The sequence below is a fragment of the Phodopus roborovskii genome, unplaced genomic scaffold, assembly GCF_943737965.1.
Source record: "Phodopus roborovskii unplaced genomic scaffold, PHOROB, whole genome shotgun sequence".
In the NCBI taxonomy this organism is placed as follows: domain Eukaryota; kingdom Metazoa; phylum Chordata; class Mammalia; order Rodentia; family Cricetidae; genus Phodopus; species Phodopus roborovskii.
The window spans coordinates 28465444-28485604 of NW_026126525.1; the positions used below are offsets into that span (position 1 = coordinate 28465444).

General features: G+C 42.2%; 2 protein-coding genes across 6 annotated transcripts in view; one reads left to right on the forward strand and one right to left on the reverse strand.

Moving 5' to 3' along the window:
- The window catches only part of Ociad2 (OCIA domain containing 2), an 844164-nt gene that overhangs the window by 619827 nt on the left and 204176 nt on the right, over positions 1-20161 (forward strand). The gene's annotated exons all lie outside the window — the stretch shown is intronic.
- Dcun1d4 (defective in cullin neddylation 1 domain containing 4) overlaps positions 1-20161 on the reverse strand; it is a 75431-nt gene that overhangs the window by 9831 nt on the left and 45439 nt on the right. For all 5 annotated transcript variants that reach the window (XM_051198364.1, XM_051198362.1, XM_051198366.1 and 2 more), the window contains 2 exons: positions 18699-18790; positions 9620-9728 (listed from right to left, as the gene is read on the reverse strand). In XM_051198364.1, coding sequence (XP_051054321.1) covers positions 9620-9728; positions 18699-18790 — 201 coding nt within the window. The remainder of the gene's footprint in view (positions 1-9619; positions 9729-18698; positions 18791-20161) is intronic.

Below are 20161 nucleotides of genomic sequence, written 5' to 3' on the forward strand. Positions count from 1 at the left end.
ACAGGATCCCTTCTCATCAAACGGCTTTGAATCTTCCCCCTCCATTCAAATGCTATGGCCTATTTCAAGATGGAAATCAATCAACTCCCCACAGCCACGTCATTCACTCCTCTGACAGCTGGATCTCATTTAGCCTTCCTCATCTTGAAGGCTTACTTCTCTCCACAGACCAGCTCTACCTGACCCCACTGCTTCCAAAAGTCAACTCAGTTCATCCCCATCACCCCCCACCAGGCCCCTCTTAACCCCTGGGCTCCAAGTGTCTTCACTTCTCTCTTGAAGCACTAGGCAGGAAGGCACTGCAGGAGGAAGCCGGCCTCGGTGGACGGTGGACACTGGCCACATTGCAAACTCATGGCCTCTGCTCTTAGCTGGCCTCTGCCACTGCTAACAGCAGCCACACTCCACTCAGTGCTCACCTTTCTAAAAAACACCGACCCTCCCGACTTTGAGCACAGCAGCCTGCTTCCACTTAGGGAGAGCACAAAGCAGTCAAACATACTGACTATTCTCGAGTCGGAATGAGAGATTACTCTACCTAGATTTTTAATCTCATTTTCTTCATCCAGTATCAAAGTTGTTTTCACCAGGTCCTTTTCAGGTAAGGAACCAAAGCCATCTGCAGCGGCACATGCAATTGCAGCTCTTCAGGAGGCTAAGGCAGGAGGACCGGTGGTTTGGGATCAGCCTGCAAGCGCAGCCAGATGCCATCTCAGAAAGCTCAAGGGAACTGAGGGAAAAAACTGTCAACTGGGGGGGGGGGGGCAACATGGTGCCAGTTATATAAGAAATACAACTTACAGCAGGGAGGGAAATCTTATGCAGGGAACACTAAAAGAACATCTCAATTATGTAAAAGAGCTGTTGTAGACTTTGTGTTTTTTATTCCCCTATCTTCTTCTTCTAAGACCCCAGAGGAGGGATGGAGAGATGGCTTAGTGGTTAAGAATACCGACTGCTCTTCCAGAGGACCCAGGTTTAATTCCCAGTACCCACTTGGCAGCTCAAAACTGCCTGTAACTCCAGGTCCAGAGGATCGGAGTATCCTCACACAGACATACATGCAGGCAAAAACACCAGTGCACATAAAATAAAAATAAATAAATTATTAAGACCCCAGATATAGTGACAAAATTGAGTAAGGGAAGGCAGCATGGCTCTGTGGAAAGGACTGGCAGAGCAAGGGGTCCCCAGCTGTCCCTTTTGTCTGACACTATCTCATCACCTAGTACTGACAAGGCTGAAGCATCACAATTGTATGACATTTACAAAACACAGAAAAAAGTGAGAGTCAGAGGGAAATAACACAAACTCAGAGCTGGACTCGATTCTAATTGGCTACAAATTTTTAACTTTAAACATTTCATGTCTATTAGTGTTTGCATGCATACATGTGTGCAAGTACCCTCAGAGGACAGAAGAGGGGATCAGAACCCAGAGAACTCAAGTCATAGGCAGTTGAGAGCCGCTATGTGTGTGTGCTGGGAACCGAACCCAGGTCCTGATCAACAAACCCTCTTAACTGATGAGCCATCTCTCCAGTGCCATCTGCTGCCAGTTTTAAAGTGAGAGAAATGATAATTCCCTTGGGACTCTAATTTTAGTGAAGAGATGGCAAAAGAGCCATTTTTATTATTTTCTAATATGATACTATAGCAATGTTTTTCAACCTTCCTGATGCTGTGACCCTTTAATACAGTTTTTCATGTTGTGGTGACCCACTCTTGAACTATAGAATTATTTTTGTTGCTACTTCATAACTGTAATTTTGCTATTGTTATGAATCATAATATAACAATCTGTGTTTTTCAATGATCTCACGTAACCCCTGTGAAAGGTTTGTTTGACAACCCCAAAGAGGTCACAACCCACAGGTAAAGAACCACTGAATTATAGTCTCTTTCTAGTTTATTAAAGTATCACTCAAATGATTTAATGTACAGTTGCTTTTCAATATTTAAGGTATTAATTAACATTGTCATGTAGTTCAATTTTCAGTGAAACCGAAATAAAAAAAAAATCTGCTGTGTTAATTTTAACTTACTGGACTAGCTCCTAGGAGCTATTTTTCTAGCAATGGGGGGAAAAGACAGTAGAAGAGGTTTGTTGTTAATGGGGTGTTGCTTTAACTAGGCAAAGATGTGTTACATTTGTTTAATTACTTAAAGATGTGCTGCTGTTTCACCTTGCATGCATAAGGCATCTGACTGGTCTAATAAAAAGCTGAATGGCCAATAGCTAGGCAATAGAGGGATAGACAGGGCTGGTGGGTGGAGACAATAAGTAAGAAAGAGAAAGAGAACAAGAGGAGGAAGAAAGAAAGGGAGACATCCAGAGCCAGCCAGCCAGGCAGCCACCAGCCAGCCAGACGTGGAGTAGGACACACAGAGTGAAAGAACGGTAAAAGTCCTAAGGTAAATGTAGATGAAAAGAAACAGGTTAATATAAATTATAAGATCTAGTGGAACAAGTGTGAGCTAAGGCTGAGCATTCATTACTAATAATAAGCATCTGTGTCTTGATTTGGGGACTGACAGTCCAAAAAAGCCTGCTACAGTTTGTGTTCTGCTTTCAACCAAGACCAGATTTTACTTTTACTTGCAAACAACCCTAGTTGTTTTTTCTGAAACTGGAAAAAGATAGTAAGTGCCTGTTCTCCTCTGAAATAGACTGTAATCTCCCAAAAGGAAACAAGGGAAACCCTGCATAACACCTTCACCATAGAGGAGGTTTCCAGGCACCAGAAAGGAAAAGGAAATTCAGTCAGAGCACAAGGGTCTTCCTGAGCTAGAGAAAACAGTCTGGAGGCCAAGGAGGAAAAAGGGGCTGTGAGTCACAACACAAAGGCCTGGAAGTCTCCAGAGCCGTCTCCTCTAGTCATACTAAGCAGAAACTGAGTCGACAGAGGACTGGAGATGGGGCTGTGGAAACACACACCAAGTCACTGCTAGGACGAAGGCTGCTCTGGAGCACCCTTTCAAAGAACACACTGGTTCCAAGTTAGAGAGGCAAGGAAAGTCGAACCCAGCAACCCACACGGAACTGGTATCATGCTCCAAGGCAAGTACTAGGGCAGTAACTACACTCCAGAGCAAGAGTCACAACACAGCACCCAGAAATGAAGATACTTGGCGCTGCAACGTGGATCAAAGAACTTCCATGTAAAACTTAAAAAGGATTTTAGAAACAAAAGAACAGAGACAAGCAAGGCTTCTTGGTAGGAGCATTTTTCTCAGTTGACCTCTGTTTTGCTAGAGACAGAGATTTGTGCGGCTCCTTTAAGGGAGGTTTCCTGACTCAGCTTAAGTGGCAAAAAACCGCAAGGCTTTTAAAGAGCTCTGCTAACAACTTAATGGTGTGTACGATAGCTGGCAATGGCAATGAGCACATCTCCAAGCCGGCAACATGCTGCTGGATGGCAGTATAGACCAAGGCGGTGAGCACAGCTCAGTTCTGGCGGTAAAATACCCGCTGCCATCTTGATAGACCACGGCTAAAACAACTGTGGATTTCATTTTAGCAATGTTGTTGCTTACCAGATAAAAGACTCGTGGCCAGAAAAAGATAAAGATTTACAGTAAAGACAGATTCAGATTAAGAAAAACCCCTAAAGGTTTACAGTATGTTTTAAAATATATGTGGTTTTTAAAAGACACAGAGGAGCTGGATTTGGTGGCTCACGCCTTTAATCCCAGCATTCAGGAGACAGAGGGGCAAGCAGATCTCTGTGATTACAAAGTAAACCCGGTATGCAGAGTGAATTCCAGGACAGATAAAGTTACACAGAGAAATCCTGTTAAAAAAAAAAAAAAAAAAAAAAAAAAAAAAGAGTAACAAAAAAGCCACATAAAGATGGAGAGAATCTGGATACTATATGGTATTATATTGTCTTTGTATCGTTTGACTGCTGAGGAAATAACAATTGTTAAAACAAATGCTGCTGGATCAATCTAATTTATATATTTTAAAAATGCTTTGACTTCAAAATTTAAGTCTAAGGACAGGTTACTGGGGAAAAGAATTTCTATTTTTATTTCCACAGAAAATGAAAAGCTGTGGATTACTTCCAGAATAACATGGTTTGATCAAGCAAGACTCCCCCCCCCCCCACCACCACCACCACCAAACATCGTCCCAGGTGATCCAAAATTCAAAACAGCTGGGACAAGGCACCCTTGCAGACCACTAAAGCCAGGATTTCAACATCATCTTAGGCTCCCCATGACAGCGCCCCCTACCAGCAGAAAGCAGTTTGGAAAGAATGACGCCAAAATTCCCAAATACTGTCTATAAATGTTTGTTTTCATTTAAATGGACTTGGTTATAAATGGTTAATGACCACAACCAATCTTTTTAAAGGTAAAAAGGAAATTATGGTATAAATATGAATACTTTGCTTTGGAATGGATTTTCATTTATTGATACAAATTTAAGGTCAATTTTGTAATGTGTATATTTCTCCTTTTGTTTGGGTATTGTGTTTATTGAGCTCATTTAGCAATGTAATGTATAATGTAGTACAGATTATAGATAATTACCTATGATAGTCAAAGCTTAGAGTTAGTTAGGTGTTTCTAGACACACAGAGATGTATTTGAGACAGGCATTCTTCAAACCTTTCAAAGACCTACAGAATATGGCATTTAAAATGGTTTAGGGTTTTTCTTGACAGTGAGACATAAATGCTCCTGGCAACACCGCCTGTGTCAAAAAGAAAGATGGACATCAAAAAAATGTTAAGTTTATTTCCAATATGGCAAGACTAGCCATTTAGACAAGATACTGCTCTTGTCTGGACTGTTTGACTTTATGCTGTATAAACTGGGCATGCAGGACCCATAAAAAAGTGACTACTTATTCAAGATGGACATTGCTACAGAGTTCTGCTTCACTGAAAGAATCTGCCAGACATTCTGCAGGTCACAGAGAAAAGTAATTGACAAACTACCAATACAGACAGACAGTTTAAAGTTTCCTGCTTTGCTGAGGAGTCTGCCAGACACATTAAGGCCTATAGGCTGAAGATGGAACACTACAAAAGAAGGTTGGGTGCCTGACCAGGGTAGTTATCTCTGTCATTTCTAGAGTTTATATATTATCCTTCTGTGGTCTTTGAGGGAGTTGAAGACAAATAGTTATGGTTATAGTTTTCCTTAGTTAGGATTAAAGTTAAGTTACATATAGGACTTTAGACTCACAAAGATAAAATAGATGATGGAATATTTTCTTAAATCTTACTAAATGTTAATAGACTAAATATTGTTAACTGTGATTCTTATTTGATAACTGTTGTGTGATTTATTATGCTATGTTAAGGTTAAAACCCTTCTTTTTATTTAGACAGAAAAGAGGAGATGATGGGAGATGTCATTCTGTAAATATGTTTCTCATACTGGTTAATGAATAAAGCACTGTTGGCCAATAGGAAAGCAAGATAGGCGGGACTAGGAGACAAGGAGGATTCGAGGAAGTAGCAGGGATGAGTCAGCATGTAGTAGGGAGAGAGCAGACACCAGCCCCACTCTCCGGTAAGATGAGACCACGTGGAAATACTTAGATTAATAGAAATGGGTTAATATTTAAGACAGAGCTAGCTGATAAGAAACAAGTAACAGGCCAACAGAGCTATATCTAATACAGCGTGTTATTTGGGGCTGGCGTGATGGTAAGACAAGACCAGCGGTGGGGAAAACTACTCATAACAGATACTAGAAGAAATAGATAAAGTTGTCACACATTTCTAATAAGCACACCTTAGACGTTTGAGGCACAAGGGGCACTGTCCTGGAGAAGAGAAAAAAATGGAAGGCATTAAAAAAAAATTGAACTTCTAAAATGAAAAATAGTCTCTGCAATGAAAGATGTTAACAGAAGATCAGACAATGTAAAAGAAAAGATTAATAACAGAAGACACATCAATAAAACTTTAACATGAGCAGATTGTACTGTTAGTGGCCTATGGAACAGTATCAAGAAATATGACAGACATTCTGTACTTGAAGAGACAGACATAAAACAAATTTCAAAGCTAATACCTAAAAGATTCTCCAGTTTAATATAAATTATTAACCCATGGACTCAAAAAGCCTAACAAGTCCCAATCAGAATAATAAGCAGGAGAGTCTCGTTGGGAGCATCATGATTTACTTGCTGGAAAGCAGAGAAAAAACTATTTCAGTAAACAGACACTGCTCAAAAAATAAAAGATGGGAATGACATCAGATGCTACAGACTTGAAGACGACAAAAAGACATCACTGGGAGGGCAAGGTGTCAGTCTCCAAGTCTGTACCCAGAGAAGCATCTTGCAAAATTGAAGGCAAAGCCAAACTCTTAGTGAAATCATCATCATCATCATCACCACCAGCAGCAGCAGCTCTGTCCTGAAAGGACTGTTAAGGGAGTTTTGTTGGGCAAAAGGAAAATGGTAACAGAGACTGGCCTGCATAGGAGGAAAGAACTCAGAAGCAGCATCAACTTGGGCACCTGCAACAGACAGACCTGCCTGTTCACACAAAACGATAGTAAGACTCACAATGTGGGTCAAATGAACAAAGTGTGGTGGGTAAAATGAGTGTGCATCTTCGTCAAGGTTCTCACACATTTACACATGTACAACACTGAGGACTGTACACTTTTACAGCACTAAGGCAAGGCCTGGGGTGAGCAGCAGTAGAGATATGGGAAATAAAGCGTGGGAGAAAATAAGACTCAAAACAAACAGAAAACCCCACCCCAGTCCTAAAGAAGGCAAGGAAAGAGGACAATGACAACCCCCCCCCCTTGAAGAATAGGTCAGACAAGCAGGGGGATAACTTTAGTTAACACTCACATCAGATGCAGCATCAGCATCTTTAAGACATGCCTCGCCACACCCACTTTCAGAAACCCACTCTAAATATAAAGATGCCAGTAGGTTTAAGGAAGGGGAAAGAACTGGCATGCCATGTAGACTGTAATCAAAGGAATGTGGGAAGGGCTGCAATTCTCATGAAGGAAGTTTGGAATAAGGAACAGGCACACTTCATAATTTGAAGTGGTTGGTTCATACATGACATAACAATATATCTAAGCCTAACATCAGAGCTTTAAAATAAGGGGGTGGTAGTGAGAGGGAATCAGGCAGGGAAAGGGAGAGAGAGAGAGAAATAGAGGGAAGGAGGGAGGGAGAAGGTGACAGAATAAATTGGAATTAAGGAATTCAATATTCCTCACTTGACAGAACCAGACAGTGGTCACTAAAGACCTGAATGCCATCCACCAAACTGACCCAATTAACAGCCATCAGGTAACATTGGCATATGTGAAAAACACTATCAGAGCAGGCTATATATTAGATGATATATTAAACAGATTGAAATTGTACTTCTTTAACCAACAGAATTAAACTAGGTATCCATAGAACAAAGATTAGCTGGGAAAACCCATATATCTGAAAAATAATCAAATGGTCACTGTGTCAAAAAGAAATCCCAGGGGTGAGAGGGTGAGCCAGGGTTATGAGACACTAGGCTACACCACAAGAGCCCATCAAAACAGAACCTAGAAATATTTCAACTGAATGCAGATGAGAATGCAATGTCCCAAAACTTGTAGGACACAGCTAAACAAAGTAAAGGTTTATTAACAAGTTCACCTTAGTGTATATTTGGGCTAAACTGAATGCCTTTGGAAATTAAGTGATAAAATATGAGTAGTTGCTATTCATCATTAAGTAAAAAGGAAAAATTCACCAGTATCTATTGAGCTGTTCCTTAAAAGCAAAGAACTCTACTGAATACACTTAAAATCCAGTCCTCAGTCTACCGGGAGCATGAAGAGCCTGTACCCAAACTCCAGCGTCACAGCAAGCATTCACCTGGGCTGTATAAATGACTGGGGTATAAATCCTGCAGAACACACTGACCCAGGAGGCTGTAAGTGGCTGGGCCCACATCCTGGAGACAGACAGAAATGTGGGTACAAACAGGGCTGGTTCCAGGCAACAGCCCACCATAAACAGAAGCAGAAAGCAGACAAACTAAAAGGTCAGGCACCAGGTTCAGTGAGCCACAGAGATCACAGGGTGAGCAGCTTGGGACGTGACTATGTGGGGCTGGAGGAAGCCACAGACTCAAGTCCTCTGCTTCTGTGTGCTCTAATGTTCATTCACAACATGACAGAGGCCAATTTCTCCACTTCCCTCTGGCCCACATCCTGAATGAAGTGGATAAAACCACGGGCTGCCATGGGGGCAACCATACCATCCATGTGTGGATGCACATGCTAACGTAAACATGGTAAGAGGTGGGCTGTAGGCACCAAGAGAGAGGAGGTCCAAGGAGCTCCTGCAAGGTGGGCCACAGTGGCTGATCCAGAATGGACGAAGCCAGGAAGAGGCAAATGAGACCTGATTCTAAAGCACAGAGGGCAGCTGAGAGACTTCTGACACCTGGACAGGAGCCACAAAGAGCTGATTCGGGTGCAGAAAATTGGATATCCCTGAAGAGACCTTGACATGTACCACAGAAATCCAGGGGAGCCGGGCAGTGGTAGTGTGCACCTTTAATCTCTGTGAGTTCAAGGCCAGCCTGGTCTACAGAATAAGTTCCAGGACAACCAAGGATACGTGGGTGGGGGAGAGAATGGGGGGGCATGAAAACATTATGTAATGGACTAATTAACCTAGAAACCAGTACCTATTCTAGAAGTACCTGGCCTCTACCTCCCACATAAATGCTGTTCCATCAAACATCGCATGTGAATTTCATCTCTTCATTTCTAGCATCAGTTAATTTCATCCACACGGTGACTTTATTAGATTGCAGCTATTTGTATGATATGAATTAGGGCTCCACATAGCCCTACTGTAAACAAATTATGGTTCACCTTGGAATACATTTTTGGTGCTAAACTGGCTGAGCCAAAGAGTGAAGAATGAAAAAGAAAGCACAGAGAAGGGAAGGCTCATTCCTCACTCTACTAAAACACAAATAAAAGTAAATATTTAAAAATGCAGCCAACCGAACTCTAGTTACTTGAACCCAACAAACATAGAAACACAGAGAAAACACTAATCTGGAATCAAGCATAATTCCAAGGGCTGTGGCCAGGTCTCCAGGAACATACCACCAACTAGTCCTTTGGAATTCAGCACCTAGGGTGAGCAGGCTTTCCATTCACCCCCCCCCCCAGGGAACCCCCACCACCAACTTGGACTTGACTCACTAAAACAACAAACAGGAACTCAGCCTTGGTTTGAATCACGTTCTTTCCAAATACAGAAGCAGCTTCCAAATGAGACTGGATTAGGTACGATCAGTATTTCCCCTCCCTCAGGAGCAAAGGTCTGTGGTGTGAGAATGGGCGGCCTCTCAAATCGATCTGACCATTCTGATAACGCATGCCCCTATACAATTTAAACCTATGTCACCCACAAGAGCTGGAAAATGGCAACCACTGTAGCTTTCAGCAGACACACGCCTTTGCCCTGAATCAGTTTTTCAAAGCATTAGAAGCATTCGTTCATGCCCTGGAAGTAACTTTTCCAGGTCTTTGCTCTGGTGTAAAAAGCAAATCTCCAAAGGCAATAAAAGAGGGGTGGGGAGGGGGGACGTCTGGACAGGTTCCAGAGAACTCACCCGTGCAAAGTCAAACGCGTATCTGTAAATGAGCTTAAAGTTTGTTGTATCGTTTAATAATGATCTTAAGTAATCCAAAGTAGCTCTGAGTTTTTCTGTTGTGTCACATCTAGGAAACAGAATAAAGGTAAATTACAACCTGAGTGGGTGTTTGCTTGGTTTTTTGTTTTGTTTTTCACTGGAGTAATATAAAACCAAAAGAATAAAAAGGCAGAAGCTGGACAGTGTCCATCATGACCAGTTGCTTTCTGCACTTTCTAATAAATGATAAAGGCACAGAAAAGTGGATCCACAGCAACCAGGCACACATTTGCACACCCCTTCACATTTGCACGCCTCTCACATGCATGCCCCTCGTGCTTGCCACCTGAAGGCCTCCATGACACTTCCCATCAACCCTCCTGCCATCTCAATGTCCTGCCATTGTTTCTCAGCTAGCAAGCACACAGCCTGCACCATCTCAGCTGCCAGGCCAAGTGCCTTTGTGGCTGTCTTTGTAGCATGTCACTCTGTAGGTAATTTCCCCATGGTTACGACTGTTGCTGATGGGAACATGGCACTGTGTCCCCATGTCCTTTCAGGGCATACCATGAGGACGTCTGCTACGTCAAGCTGTTCCCTGTTGCTGAAATGAATTTGTATGGCTGGGTGGGGGGGAAGGGGTATGCACCAGATTCTCTACTTATTATTTGTGTGTTCATATATGTGTGTATGTGGGGGTCAGAGGTCAGCTTCAGGTGTCATTTCTCAGGCATTGTCCTCCTTGCTTTTTGAGACAGGGTCTCTCACTAGCTTGCTGTACTGAGTAAGCTAGAATGACTGGCCGGTGAGCCCAATGGTACCCACCTCTCTTTATCTCCTTTGAGCTGGGATTTACAAGTACATGCCACTAAGCTTGGCTTTTTATATGGGGTCTGAGGATCAAACTCAGACCCTAATGGGACGTGCAACAAATCAACTGAGCCTTCACCCCATCCCCAGAGTGTCCATTTAAAAGTACCTTTCTAGCTTTGAAATACAAAATACCCTGTGTGATGACACTTCAAGACTGTGACTACAGAGTTCATCCGGTTTTTGTTTGTTTGTTTGCTTTTGTTTTGTTTTTTCCAACTTGCTGTTTTCCTGGTGCTTCAACATCCCCATAAGTAGACTGTAAATCAACTTCCAGATCAGAAGGACTAGTGTCGTGTCACTCATCTTGCGTGCAACACAGTGACTTTCAGTGAAAGCTCCTGGTGACTTCCGCTAGTGCTCTCTACTACAGTCCCTAATGAATGAACCTGCGGGGAGTGGATGGCCACTCAACACCCCAACTCTTCTACACACAGCAGTTTTACACCCTGGCTAGGGTCACATCCAAAGGTGCAATGCAACCGTTCCTAACCTGTCACTCTCTGTGAGGAGCTCTGGGCAGCACTGTCCTCTCTGTGACTTGGTGTGCTGTTTTAGTTAAGCATGTTCTATCTGCTGCTCTTTATTCTCTGCAATGTACAAACTGTCCCAGTTTGGACAGTGGGTCCCTGAACCCAACTGCATCTTTCTGACATGTCCCCATCAATTTTTGAGCATTTTCTTGCTCTCTGGCACAGAATGTTCCGGCCCCATTTTGTTCTTTCTCTGCTCCAGACTTGAAACCAGCTGTTTCTCCAGGGAGCCCTGACGATGACAATGTGTTTTTACCAGGAAGTGACGGTGTTTACTTTTGATAAGAAAGCGCACTAATTAGCTATTTTTACAAATTCACTTTCTGTTTGCAACATGTAAGCCTTTAAAGATGAGAACCAGGCCAACAAGATAGCTGGGGGTTGGAGTGGGAGTGTGGACCACTTGTTGCACAAGTCTGGTGACCCAAGTTCTACCCCTAGAACTCAGTGGTACCAATGGATTCCACAAAGTCCTTCTCTGACCTTGTAATACTGGTGAACTTTGCTGTACTGTAATATTGAAATACTGGTGAACTGTTGTACTGTATACTGTAATATCGGTAAACTGTTGTACTGTAATATTGGTGAACTGTTTGTACTATAATATTATAATATTGGTGAACTGGTGTACTGTAATTCTGTAATATTGATGAACTGTTATACTGTAATATCGATGAACTGTTGTACTGTAATATTGTAATATTGGTGAACTGTTATACTGTAATATTTGTGAATTGTTGTACTGTAATATTGTAATATTTGTGAACTGTTGTACTGTAATACTGTAATATTGGTAAACTGTTGTACTGTAATATTGTAATATTGGTGAACTGTTGTACTATAATACTGTAATATTGGTGAACTATTATACTGTAATATTGGTGAACTGTTATACTGTAATATTGGTGAACTGTTGTACTGTGATAGTGGTGAACTGTTGTACTATAATACTGTAATATTGGTAAACTGTTGTACTGTTTGAACTCATTGAGAAACTGGCTCTGGAAGTGGGGTTGACTGCCCTCTGGTCCCAGCCCCCACTCAAACACACTTATGTCAAGTGTCATGCTTGTCAGGGGATGGACTACCCACCCTCAACTGTGACAGGAATTAAGAACAACAGAACAGTCCAAGTATAAAAACAAGGTGCCCTCAAAAATTGCTTGAAGGCAAGCATTTCCTTCCACTGGGGTTACCATGGCTTACCCTATAAAATAACTAACAGTGCCTAAAGTTAGTGAAAGGAGGTAGCAGGGGAGGGAAGCTGGGCATTCAGCTGGGACATTCAAGAGAGAGAGACCACTCCAGTTGACTGCCTCAACTTTTCCAGTCTGATTCGAGCAGATCTGGTGAGCAACGATCTGATGGTGTCTGCTCTTTTCCTTGGAAGCCCACTGGAGGGGACAATGCCTGGATCATCCAATCAGGAACTCTAGCAGATGCCTTAACGGAGCTTCCTAGTCAATGCTGCTGGATTGCTGCAAGCCCCCAACCTAACCTTCCTGCTCTTTTTGTTTATGGAAGTCTCACCCAAGGGGACTCCTCTGCCTGGAACTCTCTAAGAGGAATCCTGCAGGCTGCTTTAAAAGGGCTTCCTTCCCCCAGTCAACTCCACTTGACAAAACACACATCCAATTTGCTGATGTTTGTTACTTACTATATATTCTTTTATTTTCATTTGCTATAACATACTTAATAAACTCACGCATTCAAAACCAAAAGAATGGCTACCACACCTCATTCTCCTGACCATCTAGAATAGACCTCCACATCCGTGACCCCTGTGCCTATACACACCCCAACTCCCATTCTACAGCAACACTAAGGCTGTTTGAAGCTGAGTATGGCTCCTTATGCTTCTCTGCAGGGCTTCCATTTACTTGCTAGGACAGATAATATAATCTACTAATATCAAATGAGTGCTTACTTTATAAACTAAAATATGGTTCAAAATATAGCATACTACTCTGTTTTTAGTAAAGTCAGCAAAAGTTCCTTTCTGGCCAAGTACAAGTATGTCCTGTATCTCTCTATTAAAATAATAGACTGTCTAGAATCCCAAAACTAGAGTTTTTATTTATCAAGAACAGAACAACCTAGAAAGCCCTGTGTTTCTTCCTGATGTTGAAAATAAAAGATTAAAATTAGATTATTTTAGAAGTAAGAATAAAAAGTTCCTCCAAGGGATTATCATGAAAGCTGAGAAATACACAAGAATTAAATAGGTGTTCTTGGGGGAAACAGGAAAGGTTCTCCAGATGTTAGAAACAGCATGTGCAAAGGACCAGTGGCAAATCCTAAAGCAAAGAAACAAAACAAAAAAAAAACCACATCGTGGCTGGAGAAGATAAACAGAAAGGAAAGTGGACACGGAGAGGTGGAGGAGGTAGCATCAGACCGTTATAGTCCCCTGTGACAGGTTTTATATTGAGCCCTGCAAACAACAGAGGCGACCTCCCACCACAGGAGAGAACAGGCTTGCACCCTCAACAGCTCTTGGAATCTGAAAAGAGTGTGGGGAAGGAAGAGTTGAGATGCCAAGAGTCTAACTATAGACCTAGTCAGAACCCAAAACAAGGATGGCAGAACTAGAAAAACACCCTAGGCAGTGAGGGTGTAGGTATGGCTGGGATGCAGGGATGGCAGCTGGCTCAGTTGGCAGTGAGTGTACTACTGCAGAACCAAGATCCTATTACAGAAAAAAATTAATAATGTTATTAATAATGGTGGAGGCTTACAGAGGAGGAAGCCAGTCCATCCAAAAACGTGTAAGGCCAAGTGCCCACTCGCACTAGAAAGAAAACCCAAGGAGCAGATTGAAATGGGCTGTTTAGTTTAGTCCCCGGCGATAGTTTGTTTTCACAGATTCAAGTACATGAGCCAGAACAGCGAGAGCTGATGAAAGAAAAAGTAGCCCTGGGTGCTGGGCAGAGCAGGATATGAAACCAGAATACAGGATCTGTGCCAGGCCTGGACACAGCCTTTGCACCCCTAACAATGCCCTATGTGAAAGACACTTGGAACTTACATCCACTTGCGAGAAATGACAAATGCCCTATTTTAAATGAGATCAAGAACAAAATGCGTATACAAAATTCCACCAGTAGGGTACATTCTGCCACCCGGGCTCTTCCCTATAAACTCAGAACTCATGCCACTAAGGAGACAGGACTTGCCCTGCCTGGAACAACAGGTTGCCATCTAGTGGCCATTCAGCAAGGACCCTTCCAGACTATAAAGTTATATAGCTAAGGGACAGTGAAGAAACATGTTTGGCACACTCAATCCAGAGAGAGGGATTTCTGGAAAGTGGTCATATATCCACCTCAACTGTATATACAAGGATAAAAGTCACAAAATTCAGTGAGTGAAACACAATTCTAAGTACAGATTGCTTTCCCCACAGCCCCTCCAAACTTGCATCCCTTCACTTAGTCCAAGTTATTTTTCTAGGCTATCACAGTTTTACACAAAACAGCTACTGTTCTAAGCCCTCCTCAAGCTCAAGGCACTTCTAGTTCTAACACAGTCCCACTGTGGGGTAATAACCTCCTCAAAAGTCTGTCATTTTTACCAAAGAAAGGTACCACTCAGTCTTTCCCTGGGGCTTCCCCTATTTTCCTATTCTTATAGGTCACCAATCTGTATGCTGAAATGCTAACCCCCCCCCTCCCAAGGCGATGGTATTAAAATGTGGGACACCCGGGCACACAGGGAAGAATTAATTAGATTCAGGAGCTATTAATAACCAAAAAATAGTAGTAAAAAAGGGAGGATATGAAGTTAGGAGGGAGATGGGGTGAGGCGCACCAAGGGAAGGTAGGAAGAGTAGTAAATGGCTATGATCAAAGTATACTGTATAAATGGTTCACACGATTTTGAGTAAGTAAATATTTTTTAAAATTTTGGAGGTGCCTGAGTCATGAAGGTAAAACCTTTTATATGAATGGGATTAAAGTCCTTAACAAAGCAGCCTAAAGAAGCTCATTTGTCCTAACGACCCTGTGAGCACATAGCCACAAGGCAAATCTAAACTGTCACTAGATGTCAGAGACACTGGAGCCTTGGTCTAGGGCTTCCCTCTAGAACTGTAAGAAATAACCTGCTACTTATAAGCAACTCTGTCTCTGGTACTTGCTATAGCAATTTAAATGAAGTAAAATGTGTTGGTTGCATATAAATAAATACAGGTTTGTATGATACACATGAGTCCCAACTTGAATCTAAAGCATTCACGGGTCATATTTTATACAATGAAAATGACCAGCCATGCAGTGGTGGTGTACACCTTTAATCCCAAGCACTCAGGAGGCAGAGGTAGGTGGATCTCTGTGAGTTTGAGGCCAGTCTGGCCTATAAAGCTGGTTCTAGAACAGCCTGGGGTGTGACACAGAAAAACCCTGTCTCGAAAAACATACAAAAAAGAAGAAGAAAATGACCAAGACCTGGGGGGGAGAAATCTAAACCAGATTTTAAACAGAAATCTAAAACAGAAGACAAAACAGATAACAGAGTATTTTCCATTGGGTACGTACAAGGGAGTCTCCTGTTTACCAAGTCCTTGGTAAACAAACAGGACTTAGTTGATCCATCTACCAGAGTGGCTGTATTATTTCTAAGTATTATTTCTAAGTCCTGCCCTGAATGGACTTTGTCTCTGTGACAGCTACCTTCACTGTCATCCTGGCTGCACTTAGAATCACCCAGGAAGCATAACTTTCAGTGCCTGTGAAGGTATTTCCAGAATGGACTGACTCCAGATGAACCCCCACCCCCACCCCACATGCAAGGGTCCTGAACTGAACCATAAAGGAAGAAAGACAAAGCTAAATGCCTGTCAGTATGGTTCAAACACTTCCAAGATGGATTTATGGAGGAATATAGAAGTTTCAAGTCACAGGTTAGCAAAGTCTTAGGATATCGTAAGCAGACCTTACTGGGCAATCCTGGCCAAAGTGTAGAAGACAAGAGTACCAACAGAGAGATACACAGGAACATCTGTACTCTCCATCTCTTGCAGGGGAGGGGGTTATGGGGGCGGGGAGGGTGCAGGGAGATGTACAGACACTGACAGCTTTGAGAACTGGACTGGAGGTAACCATTTTTGTCAAAGAAATGCCCTAAACACCTGAGTGAGCTTGCATTCCAAAGTAACGGTCTATTTTGTCTAACAGAGGAAACTACAAGACACTGCAATGCTCAAGCTGTGTCACAGTTGTTGTTCACTACATTTACCTACATTCACAGTCAAAAGAGCAGGGAGAAAGGAGTGTGAATAGAGCTAGAGCTGAAGACAGAAATGAGCCAGTGTGGCCAGAAAGGGGCTTGAATTCTGTTAACATTGGGGTGAACTAAAGTAAGGCAGGCTATGACTTATCTCAAAGCTCACCGGCCAGTGACACAGTTCCTCCAGAAAGGCCATACCTCCTAAATGTCCCCAAACAGAAACAGTGCCACCAGAATGGAGACCAAGTATCAAATGCCCAGGTGGTGAGTCACATTCTCATTCTCTTGTCAGGTCACAGCAATGTGAAAATCCAGTGGTTCTCACCGTTCCTAATGCTGCAACCCTTTAACACAGTTCCTCCTGTTGTGGTGACCCCCAACAATAAATAATTTTCATTGCTACGTCATAGCCGTAATTTTGCTACTGTTATGAAATCATAGTGTAAATCTCTATGTTTTCTGAAGGTCATAGGCAACCCTTGTGAATAGGTCATTCAACCCCCTCCCCCCAAAGCAGCTGTGACCCACAGGTTGAGAACTACAAGATAGACCCTTGATCTTGTTCATGAGTTTTCTTTGCCCAGGATATGACACTTGGCATGTCAGTATTATTCAAATGTTTCCTAACTAATATAGTTAGGCTACATAGGAAGATTCTTAAAAAACTTGAAATTGCAATAATTCTATCCTAAATGATTATCTACATCTTGGATAAGGAAACCAGTCTCTAAATTTTATACACCCCGCCCAAAAAAAGTGGGCTTTGCATATCACTGAACCCTGAATTTCTAGAATTAGGTCATAGCCACCTTCAATAACCCACCTGTCACCACCAACTGCACCACATCACAGAACAGAACTCATAACTAAGAACTTCCTGGGATCCCTAGTCCCCTTAGGATGGAGATGCGGGCTTCTTCCAGAAAGTATAGCACTCCGCACATGGTCAAGAACTGGCATGAATAAAAAATTTGGTAAAGATAAATGTTTGAGAGTACCTGAGACTACATAAGAAAGGGCATCATAGCCTCTAGGTACAAACGAAACTGGACCCGAAAGATGGTTATCCTGCTTCTGAAGCCTTGCAGCTAAATCTTAACATGGACATTTACAGCTCAGCTATGAGATAATCTTATCAGAAGGCCACATGGAAAATGATGAGTCAGCAGGCTTCGAAATCCTAGGGCAGCATTCTCCAACATGACAGGCACCATTCCACAGGAGTTTTAGGGACCACTACCCCAAAACTGTAGTGCGCACAGGCAAGGAACGTGTGCTTGTAAAAGGATGGTAACTTCCGCCTAACAGTCCTCCACCACAGACAAAGCTAGAGAGGAAGAACATGAGTTAAGAACCAAACGTCTTGGCTTTTCTTCCCTGTTCTACTTTCATGAGTCACAAATAGTTCTTCTTCAGCCCTCAGGTTCAAAGTAAAGTCAGGCATGTCTGTTCCACAGCGCCAGGTTTAGATGGGAAAGCAGCAGAGAGAGGGCGTGAGTTATCAAGGCACAATGCACAGCGCAGTTCAGTATCGACAGGGACAGTGACAGCGAAAACCGACAGGACCCACCACGGTTTAAAGAAAATCGTGAAACCAATTCAATTATGATTTTAATCCAATACAATTAAGGTCTGTTATTCCTTGTTAGGGAGAAAAATAAAAATGTTCCTGGTTCTTATAACAAAGCCAACTAGTCCTTCATCTTGAACACTGCTCCCCTCTCCAACTTTCTCCTTCAGAATAATTTGTCTTTTTGAATGAAACTCTAAGCAAGTGTATACCTACACACACACACACACACACACACACACACACACACACACACACACACACAAAGTAAATATATAAAGCTACTGAATAAAGTAAATATATTAGGCACTAGTTGGCTTTTTCTTAATCTGGACCAAGGGGTCCAATATGGTTAGTAAAACTGACTGGATGGACTGAAAATATAAAATACACACTAAATTTTGAAAATTTAAAAAGAAAGAAAATAGCTTATTTTTTAAGCATGATATATGTTGGAATAATAATGTTTTGGGTGTCTTTGACTACAAAAATGGATTGAATGTTGATTTTTTAAAATGTGGCTATTCTAAAATTTTACATTACATAATGTGGCTCACGTGCATGGGGAAGGGAGACCTACTCCAAAAAAATATTAATGCCCTCTTCACCACATCCAACATACAAACACTTCAGTTACTAAAAGGCACCCATAGTCGTCCTCAGGATGGACTGTATCTTCCATCTCTGGCCAAAGGGAGGCTTGAACACTACCAGGCTTCTCTCAAACTCTTCTACATCCTGAGTTCCCAGGGAAGAGGTGACCATCAGAGAAGATCAGGACAGCCCCCATCCCTTTATTCTGCCCATCTTCCTTATCCTCCTCTACTAGCCACCGTATGCTTGCAGCCCCAGGACTTACTGTAGAGCAGTCATTCCTTTCAGCCATTCCTGCAGAGTAAAATAGCCCATGTTTTGTGCATCCAATTTCCAAGCGAGGACAAGCATGACTACCTGTTAAAATACAGAGATACGGTGACAAAGCAGACCTCAGTCATTAACTATTCCCACATCCTGCAAGAGCTTCTGCTCACAGTGGTCCAGTCACCACGGTAGGAAGGGTGACTTTAAAACTGAGTTAGTCTGGGTTGGACAAACACCTACAAAATGTCAGGTAATGCAATAAAAAACTAGTGATAAAAGTATTTCTATTTTGAAATATTAAATTTAAAAAGTCAGTAGGGCTTTCAGACTTAAAGAGGTCAAAACATGATTGTTAAATAATAGTTAAAAAATGTGATTTAGAGATTAGCAGGCTACTAAAAAATGTTCCCCCCAAAAGGGCACTATATGTTCTTCAGATTACCCAGAGTAGAGTTTCTCCTCAGCTCAGATGTGTCCTGCAATTCTGACATGTTAACATCAATTTCCTCAGGTGGACCAACCCACATTCTTATGTAAACTATTCATACTATCAAGCTAGATCTCTATTTAGCCCAAATCTTCAGCACAAAGTAAACACGAGAGAACATGGATGACACCAATGGACATGTGGACATGGATAGGGAAAGCTCTCAATTCTAGATAAAGAACTTCAGGCAACAAAGGAATGCCAGTAAGGACTGCCCAGAGTGAGAGAAATAGTCTTCCCCGTGGAAGAGTCACACACACACACACACACACACACACACACACACACACACACACAATATTAATGAAAAAAAATGGCCATGAACTTAAAGAGCAAGGAGGAGTATATGAATGGGTTTGGAGGGTGGAAAGGGAAGGGAGAAATATGTAATCATTTGCTTTTAATGTTCTACATAAAAACACGTTTAAGAGACAGGTGAGCATGAAGGAACATGAATTCACAAACATGAACACTCACACACATGCACTTGAACACACACACACACACACACACACACAGAGGGGGGGGGTTGCCTAAGCAACCATAGGGGACACTTATACTGGGGAAACAATCTGGCAGATGTCCTTGGTTTGGAAAGCTGTATGTTTTTAAGGACCTCTTCCCCCTTAGTAGGGGCTTGAATTTTGCGGGCCTGATAAAATTTCCTAGCTATGACTATCAGGAAGCCGAGAGTTAAAATACCTTTAAAGTGTTTGCTAGTGGAGGCAAAAAAGGCTTACAAACATTGACCTCAATGCTTGCTTTGTAGGCTGCATCCAACTGACAGCTATCGGGGTTCATTAAACAACACGTTTTCTTTCTCAGGGATTAAAAAAAAAAAAAAAACACCATTCTGCCTCCACAGAACAGAAGCACAGTGAGACGGAAACGTGGTAGTGCATACTTGGAAACAATCCAATTCTGAATTCAGCCTTTTAGTCTTCAATGTAGTTTCACATATCAAGACTGTCTCC